The following is a 9,630-nucleotide window of genomic DNA, read 5'->3' as shown; positions in this document are numbered from 1 at the left end:
CAATGTTAATGGTCAAAGGAAAATCGTGGAAACACTTTATTAGTGCAAATTAGAGATCAAATTATTTTTCTAATAAAAGTATGGCCACTAGAAAATAATATTTTTCATAATCTTTATTCATTACTTATAATATACACGCTTTGCGGATGACAGAATCCGGGAAAATAGTGTGTGTATAAATAGCATGTATGGGAAGTTTAGTTGATGACAAAGGGAAGTGATTAAGCAAAGCAAACATAGAAGATAAAGAGGAGGAAGAAGAAGAAATAGAAAACGAGCATGGGAAGATCTCCTTGTTGTGATGAAGATGGTCTGAAGAAAGGACCATGGACTCCCGAAGAAGATCAAAAGCTGGTTCAGTTCATAAAGAACCATGGCCATGGTAGCTGGAGAGCTTTGCCTAAGCTTGCAGGTTTCTACTTTTAAACCCTAATTATCAATATTCTCTTCTTTCATCCTCGATGACCAAGACTTGGAATCGGCCATTGCAGGTCTCAACCGATGTGGGAAGAGTTGCAGGCTAAGGTGGACGAATTACTTGAGGCCTGATATCAAGAGAGGAAAGTTTTCTCAAGACGAAGAACAAACCATCCTGTATTTGCATTCCATTCTTGGAAACAAGTAATTATTTCTAAAGCGCTAAAGTTTTTATTTTTATAATTTCACTTCTTTTCTGTGTTTGTTTATTCTTATTCTTGTGTTAAAAGGTGGTCAGCCATTGCAACACATCTGCCGGGGCGCACAGATAACGAAATCAAGAACTTTTGGAACACACACTTGAAGAAGAAGCTGATTCAAATGGGGATCGATCCGATGACCCATCAACCCAGAACCGATATCTTCGCAAGCTTGCCTCAGCTGATAGCCCTCGCTAGCCTTAAAGACCTCTTCGAGAATCCATTGCAGGCCGAGGCTGCTCAGTTGGCTAAGCTTCAATACCTCCAATTTCTCCTCCGATCTTCTCCTTCAATGACCAACAACAACAGCTATGGCGGCGGCGCCATTGCAGACATGGAAGCAGCTTCTCTCAACTTATTAAATTCAACCAAATTTTCACTTGGAAATAATATTATTAATGAAACCCTTCAATCTCAACTGCTCCACCATCCACCACAACAACACGTCCCTTTCGGTTTCCAAACATCGTTGAATAATATGGAGAAGAGAACATCAATGAATAGTGATGAGATGGGTCAGTGCTCCAACTTTGTCGTCGGAGATAACCTAACCGATAACTCATCGTCGTGGTTTCTTCAATCGCCGACGACCCCTCCGGTAACATCGGGAGCCGCCGGCTATGCATCGGTGAGCAATAATCCGGGAGATACGAGCAGCGCCTCGAGCTACAATGGCGCGGCAGCCGCCTCTCCGTACTGGTCTGAACTCTTCTTCGACGACTCTATCATGCATGAGACTATTTCATAGATATGGTTTTGTTTTTTATACTAGAAGAGTGTTGGGTATCGGATTTTTCATTGTTTGTAGTTACTGTAGATAACTAAAATGCATCCCAGCCGTTAATTTACTATACGTCGACTATACCGATTATCGACTGTTGCTGAGAGCATCTTATTATCAATATATAATGATTCTTTTTTTTGTGAAATTAAATATAAGTATATATTTGATTTAAACATATTCAGAATTTCATTTTTTTCATTTATTTGTCATAAAAGAGTATTATTTTTTTCGGACTAAAATATGCATAGGATGTAATATGAGGCACTAGATTTCTTAAGTAATGTTAGAGATTCGAACTTTACCATTTGTGAATGAAACAAACTGGGTTGAGATAGTCGTATTGTCTCTGCAGTACCCGATTTAAATTAATCGGTTAATAGATCGGACTATTGACAAATGTTAAGAATAAGATAATTAAGAAACATACAAGTGGAAGAGTATCCATTAAGTGGTTAGTTAACACGTGTTCAGATACCATTAGCTTTTAATTAAATTATTGTGAAGATTTTGTAAATTACTTTGGATTGAGGTTAGACATAGTCAATCCCTTGAGAGAAAATAAATCAAATTTCTCTAACTACTCTCATTAGAATGAAAACTTTAACATTACATAATATATTTATATAATTTCAACGAATTGATAGTTGAATTTAGTAATATTATTCTTTTAATATTTTAATATAATTTTAAGAGAGTATATATATTTGATTTTAAATTTAAATAAATTCACATATATCTACCAACAAAAAATTAAATTCAACAACAATTACATAAAAACAGAAAAATAATTAAAAACTAAAAGAAAAACAATTGAGATGGTCAAATCATTAATTTTTAAATTGCAGTTTGAAAGGCCAAAACAATTGTATAAAAAGGGAAAAGCCCAATACAAGATTTGAATGAACATTAGGCAATTGCATCCCATTTTCAAAATTTTATTTTAAACTGTAAGAACCAAATTACCGCATAAGTTAAAGGGATAAGTACTTGGGTTTGAGCATAAGCCATTACCATAACGAGATTTGAAGACAAAACCGAAACAATTATTATTGTTACTGTTTGGATATTTCAAGTGATGAGGAGGGGGGTTAAGACTAGTAACGGGGACCATGAATCGAACTTAAATAATGATACATACATCACAAGGTTACATTAAAGAAGATAAACTAGCATTTCCAATCGATCTACAAAAATAAGCCTTGAAAAAGAACAATAACAGAACAGTAAAACTACGACTATTTTTCGAATGGGATCCTGATCTTATTCGGTCAACATTTATTCTAGAGATATGATCGGTTGTCTATTAGCTTTCCAACTATTTTTGAATTGCATCAATTCGATATCGGGAACTATAGATACGTCAATTTTATTGAAGACATCACATGCAGAAATTCCTATTCGGGATTAATACAAGATTTCATAAATATTACGAATTTTCATTATTTTTATTAATTATTTGTAATATAATTTAATATAGGATGATACATTATATTTTAGGATTATATTTATTATTTTATTAGAAATTAAATTAAAACATTATTTTTAGTTTATTATTATTTTATTAGGAATTGGGATAGAATCGAAACATTATCTTTATTCATTCGTCATGTTACAACAAGGACTCCTCACCTATATAAAGGAGGCTTCATTCAACGTTGAAAAGACATATTTCTTTGATTAATAATACAACGAGAGTTCGTTTTTACAAGTGTTGGTTGCCTTGTGCCTTCGAAGCATTCTTTTCATTAAGTTCGTTCAAGTTCTTTGTGAGAGAGATCTTCACACTCCAGTTTTCCTTCTCATTATGACTAGGAAGGCTGGTTAGAGTTGATTACTGAGTTTGCCTAGTCAATTACGACTATGAGGGTTCATAGGACAATTATATATCAATAATCATTATCATCATCATCATCTCGTGTCACATCTTTTATCAATTGGTATCATATTTAGGCCAATTTTTGTAAAGAATCAAGCAATCTTGCTTGTTCTTGCACATAAAACCACCAAGGTGCCCCAACAGAGCTAGTTCGCAAAGATTCATCATTTTTAGGATGATAACAGATGACGACGTTTCTAAGGAATTTCAAGACCTCATAGCTGCTATTAAACGAGATACAAATGTGCTTAAGTCCATTAACCAACAAATGAATGCATAAATAAATCAAATTGATGATCTGCTCGAAAGGCGACAATAAGAAAATAACAATGTCGACATTCAACCAACAAAAGCTCCACAAAACCTAATGCCACCAAAAGAAATGATGAAAGATCGAATGAGAATTTTTTATGAGGAAAAGAAAGCAAAAAAAAAGACTGAGAAAGAGGCAAAAACAAAAGAGGCCACTAGTCATATAAGCCAAAAAAAATCATGACCCATGAGTGGTGAGTGAACCTAATTGTGAGAAGAAAATAGTGACTCAAAATCTATGTGAGCACAAAAGAATTGAATGAGGACCTTCTTCAACAACCTTGCATCCTTGTTCACTTTAGGGAATCAATTCTTTTTATTTCTAACATTAACAAAGATTTGCCTAGTGTGTTTTCATCTCGTTTACAGGATTTTCGATAAGTGTTACGTGACCCTCATAACGGATTATCACTTGAAAGCCCTAATCATGGTTCCATATCAGTGAAGAGTCATGATGTACAAGTCCAAAGATTCGTGGACAAATCCTTTTGAGGAGAGGGGGAATGATACATGCCCCAAAACCCATAATGACAAAGCCTTCGTCTTTAGACTAATGATTCTACTCGAACCTATTAGAAGAACAAAGTCCTGAAGATTCAAAGCACATCTACTGGATTGGAGGTCGAACCCTTTTGAAGAGAGGGAGGATGATACATGCATCACAAGACTCACATTAAAGGAAGATAGACTAGCACTTCCAATTAATCTACACGAACAAGCCTTGGAAAAGAACAATAACATAACAACAGACTTGTGACTACTTTTCGAATGGGATCCTGATCTTATTATGTCAACATTTATTCTATATATATGACCATCTGTCTCTTAGCTTTCCAACTATTTTTGAATTGCATTAATCTGATATCGAGAACTCAAGATACATTCATTTTATTGAAGACATCGCATGCAGAAATTCTTATATGAGATTAATACGAGATTTCATTAATATTATGAATTTTCAATATTTTTATTAATTATTTGTAATATAATTTAATATAGGATGATGAATTATCTTCTAGGATTACATTTATTATTTTATTAGGAATTAAGATTGAATTAAAATATTATTATTAGTTTATTATTATTTTATTAGGAATTAGGTTAGAATTGAATTCATAAGTCATGTTACAAGAATGACTCCTCACCTATATAAAGGAGGCTTCATTCAACTTTGAAAATACATATTTTTTTGATTAATAATGAAACGAGAGTTCGTTTTTACAAGTGATGATTGCCTTGTGCCTTCGAAGCATTCTTTTCATTACTTTCTTTCAAGTTCTTTGTGAGAGAAATCTTCACACTCCGGGTTGCCTTCTCATTGCGATTAAGAGGACTAGTTAGAGCCAATTATCGAGTTTATCTAGTCAATTGCTGCTGCGTCTAGGAGGATTCGTAAGACAACTATCTATCAATCATCATTATCATCATCCGCTGCCGCATCCTTTACCAAATGGCGATCGAAAATGGCAGTGGTAATGGCAGCTAACATACAAACACATGAGACTGACCACTGTCTCATGGCCTTCAAACCATGCTCCTTTGTCTGCATATATGTTTCCTTCCAATAAATTAACTACCATCCCGACCTCTCCTATTTTACCCGAACAATAAATTAACGTTTAAATACAAGAATGTGTTTGATATAGATATATATTTGATTTTTATTTTTAATATTAAATAAAGATCTAAATTTCATATAAAAAGAACAATTGTAATCTGACTCGATTCGTTGATAGATATAGATTAAGGGATGAGCATAAAAAATGACTTTAGACAGTAAAGCATTAATGGAATCTGAGCTTTTTATGAAGAATGAGAAGAAAAGGTCCAATATTTTCCCATGCTTCCTGTCCCCTTCCAATTCTAAAGCAGAGGAGATAATATCATTCATTTGATGGAATCGGATGCAATAAATTCAGTACATCTTTTTCACTAGGGATGTAAACGAGTCGAGTTAAGCTCAAATATTGTTTAGTTCGACTCGAATCGAAAACTCATGAGCCTAAGATTTCAAGGTTCGACTCAAATTCGAAACTATAAATTGAAGTTAAAAAAAGCTTGAAATAAAAAATATTCTTAAACTTAATTTAATTAAAGCTCAAAAACGAACTTAAACCTAAATCTTAAGTATATTTATACTGTATTTTTTTATAAAAAAAATCAGCACATATATGTTAATGTTATTAATAATATAATTATTAATATATAGAATTTTACATATTATTTTTTCAAGTTGCTTGTAAGCTTTTTCGAGTCGAGTCCATTTAAATCAAATATTTATCGAGCTTTGACTGAGTCGATCTTGAGTAGCTCATGATCTGGCTCGTCTCATTTATAAACCTATTTTTCTCTATTTAAATATTGCAAGTCATATTAGTACGTTGTTAAGGGTGATCCATTTATTATCTATATTAAACTCAAATATTTATTATCTACATTTAAATTAAATAATATTATTTACTTAATATTCGAACAACTAATTGTATAAATTCCATAAATGATGTTTTTATAAATATTTATGTTTGTAAATAAAGAAACATTATATTTGCTTTCGTATTTAAATTTATTATTTATAGAAATATATTAATTGATCGGGTAATTAAGAATATTAATATTATTTTATTTGGTGCAGGTTTCAATCTTAATATTTATTTTAGAAATATAAATACCTTTTTAATTAAAAAGTTATTATTTGTAAACCGTGTACAGTCACTTATTATATATGTTAAGAACAAAAACAAATTTTTATATAATTGTAATACCCTAATTTTGTCTGGACAATTTTAAATTTACTTGAAGATAATCGAGAATTAGTTTGAAGATAATTCATGCTCGATGAAGAATTAGTTTGAATGAAATGGGAGCATTGATGAATGACGAATGAAAGCATGCATTCAGGGTTAATATAAAAATTGGGAAGCTTTAATCGTATATGGATATCAAGACACAAAATTTAAAGTCAATTCATAATCCAAATTAAGTGTAAAGTCCATTTACATCTAGAGTCCAACAGCAAAGCCCAACAACAATTACATTCAAACCCAGATTTCAAAGACCAAGACCGGTTTTGGCAGTACACTCCACGAGAAGGCTTTGTTCTGCTCCACGTCACTCGGTCACCAGTGGTGCAAACGAACAGAAGCCCGTGCCCAGGCTCCACAACACCCGACAACACCCATCTCGTGCATGCAAGCACACTGACCGAGCAGCGCTGCAGTTTCCCACACTCCACCAACAGCCCACATGAAGACACGTCTTTTGTTACCAATGCTTCACCGTTCCCAACCGAGCAGTCCACGCTTCACCGTGCCCATACGCTGGCACCCTGAAAAATAACAAACAATAATTAAAAAGTTGCAACTACGAGGAGAAGACAACAAAACACAAAGCACAAGGAAGAGGGGGATCACGAGAATTTAAGGAATGACATACAAAGCAAATTTAGAGCACAACAAGAGTGAGGGGGACCAGAAAAAAAGGGACACACACGAGACAGCTAGAAAAGAAACGAACAGAGAGGAAGGAGGGGGTTCTCGGCTAGCAATCAAGAACAGAGGGAGCAGTTGAGAAAAAATCCATCAAAGAAAGGAACAACCGAAGCAAAATAGGGGACGGAGGTCATTTTGTACGGTTCTCTCAACTCGTCAAGGAAAGATAGCCTTTGTAACAGCACTCTCATTTGATGATTGTATTAAAAAACGAGAAAGCAATAGAAACAATTTAAATCTGAGGTATCTCAACTTTTCCTTTGGTTTTTTTTACATTCATTTTTTTAAATCTAAAAAAGAAACTAAGGAAACAGGAAGAGGAGTGTTTGATTACCGTGAGTTGGAGTCGTTAGTCAAGGCTAGGGCTGTCGGGGGTCGCGTCCTTAGGCCAACCAAGTGCTTGCATGTAGGTTTCGGAGTCGGTCTCTGGGTTTTAGGAGGTAAAATAGGGGGATTCGAGGGGCTTAAGTTTAGATTTTGCTTGCGTCGTTGTTGATGGTTGGTTGGCCAAGCGTTGGCCACGGCTTTTTGGAGCAAGTTGCGTCGTGAATGGCGGCCATGGAGGCTGTGGTTTAGTTGGGGGATATAAAAGGAGAGATGGAGAGTTGAGAGTGAGAGAGAGAACGGCGCTGGGGAGTGTTAGGTTTAGAAAATGAGTTAGGGCTTAAAGTTTTACCCTAATATTACATATATTAAGACGCCAAAACGGCGTCGTTGGATTCCCCCCAAAACGGCAGCGTCTCGATCAGCTGGGGGAAACTGCGCGTTTTAGGAGTAATGGTGTAATATCTATTTAGGCCATTGTAACTTCGATCCGTTCTGTATTGGTTCCTTTACTGAACTTTATTATCTTTTGATTTCGCCTCATAATTTTTAGTTTGTTTCATTTTGGTCAAGTATCATATTATGGCTATTTTAGCATTGTTTTTACTTTGGACGTGTATTTTTAAAAGTTTTTATTTTGGTCATTGCTTCGAGTTTCTGTGATGTTTTGATATGGTTCTTAAGTTTATGCGCATCCTATTTTGGTCCCAAATGTTATCTTATTAAACTTTTACTATTTAGGCGTTCGACCTTTACATTCTTTGCATATTTCTTTTGGTTCTATGTATGTTTAATGTTTATTATAATTTTAATCCTTCAAGATGGTGATTTGTTTTATTTTAGCTGCGTCGTTTATTTTTGTATAGTATTGGTATTTTAGTTTTTAGTTTATTTGTAATTAAGTTTGTAAAGTTTTATTTAATATTATTTAGTCCTCGTTTTAGTAAACATGATTATTATCTTAAACATATAATTTGTTGTGTTTTTATTTGTTATAGTCATATTTGTTCTTTAAATATTATTATGAACATAGTATGTAATTTTTAGTTATAAAATATGTATATAATTTTTATATTAAAGTGTTGCATTGTTGGAATATTTTGTATATATTTTTTGCTAATTGGATGATTATATCTGGTAATTTTTAAAGCATGTTAGCCTCATTTTCTTGACCTAACCTAATCACATAATTGGATTAAGGGTAAACTCTTTTAATTTAAAACTATTGAAACGACTTCTCTTAACTTACTAGAGGGTTGTTTTGACGATTTTAAATTAAAAGTGTATCACAACAGTGTCACCAAAAGAATTGATTAATCATTTTAAAATTTGGGAATGAAAGAAAAAGAAATATTCAGCTATTTAAATTATTTGAGAAAAGATCGTTAGAACTCACCTAAAGATCTGGTCTCGATATTTTTAAATAATCGAATATCATTTATCTTTCTAATGACTTGGTAATTTTTAAATTAACATATTTTGTTTCTTTTCAATGTTACAAATTTTCATTTTTGTTGTTTAAAGGGGTCATAAATCAAATTAAATTCGAACTTGTGAAATTCATTGCAAAGACATTAATTAATCGACTAGGTACCGATTTTAGGGCCTTGTGGGGGTGCTAATCCTTCCCCACACGTAACCGACTCTCGAACCCAGATTTTGGTAACGTTGACCGCAAATTTGTCGTTTTAATTAAAATTAATTTTTATTTAAAATGACAACGTTTTTTGGGTGCCCAATCACACCCTAATCAAAGATTGGTAGCGACTCCTCGAACCATATGTTTTTATCGTAAAAGGATTTCCAAATTTTTGAAACGAGAGGTTTTCTAAATTTGCATTGTTTTTAATTAAAATTCAATTGAAAAGAGAATAATTAAAAATGACGCGGTTTTCTAAATCTCGCCCCCCGTTAAAAATCGTTTCGACAGCTTGGCGACTCTTCTGGGGACTTTTTAGAGAGTCAGGCCGATAGTCGATTAATTAATTGTCTTTGCAATTGAAAGTTATAAATTCGATTTAATTTGGTTTTTGATCTCCTGTTTGATTTTTTTTTGTAATTTGATTAACAAATAAATAGTTGTACTGATCTGTTTGTTAATGGTTTCAAATTAAGTATGTGTTGAAAGAGGATTGATCCTTTGAGTGTTTTGTGATTATGTGTTGTTTT

At 33.3% G+C, this 9,630-nt stretch overlaps 1 protein-coding gene across 1 annotated transcript; it reads left to right on the top strand.

Annotated features, from left to right (window-relative positions):
* The first annotated feature begins 221 nt into the window (after positions 1-221).
* On the top strand, positions 222-1,508 carry LOC120176815 (transcription factor MYB93-like). The gene is made up of 3 exons (XM_039183143.1): positions 222-412; positions 492-621; positions 708-1,508. Exons 1-3 carry the CDS (start codon positions 280-282, stop codon positions 1,423-1,425), a joined length of 981 nt encoding a protein of 326 aa, XP_039039074.1. The 5' UTR covers positions 222-279; the 3' UTR covers positions 1,426-1,508.
* The last annotated feature ends 8,122 nt before the right edge of the window (positions 1,509-9,630 follow it).

This window comes from Hibiscus syriacus, unplaced genomic scaffold, assembly GCF_006381635.1.
Source record: "Hibiscus syriacus cultivar Baekdansim isolate YM2019G1 unplaced genomic scaffold, ASM638163v2 tig00112255_pilon, whole genome shotgun sequence".
NCBI lineage: Eukaryota > Viridiplantae > Streptophyta > Magnoliopsida > Malvales > Malvaceae > Hibiscus > Hibiscus syriacus.
Note: the sequence above shows the minus strand (reverse complement) of the source record. Positions and strands in the feature narration are given on the sequence as shown.

Coding starts and splice junctions, on each gene's coding strand:
- LOC120176815 (XM_039183143.1), top strand. CDS start 280: ATGGGAAGATCTCCTTGTTGTGATGAAGATGGTCTGAAGAAAGGACCA. Junction 413..491: donor AGCTTTGCCTAAGCTTGCAG/GTTTCTACTTTT, acceptor CGGCCATTGCAG/GTCTCAACCGATGTGGGAAG. Junction 622..707: donor CATTCCATTCTTGGAAACAA/GTAATTATTTCT, acceptor TTGTGTTAAAAG/GTGGTCAGCCATTGCAACAC.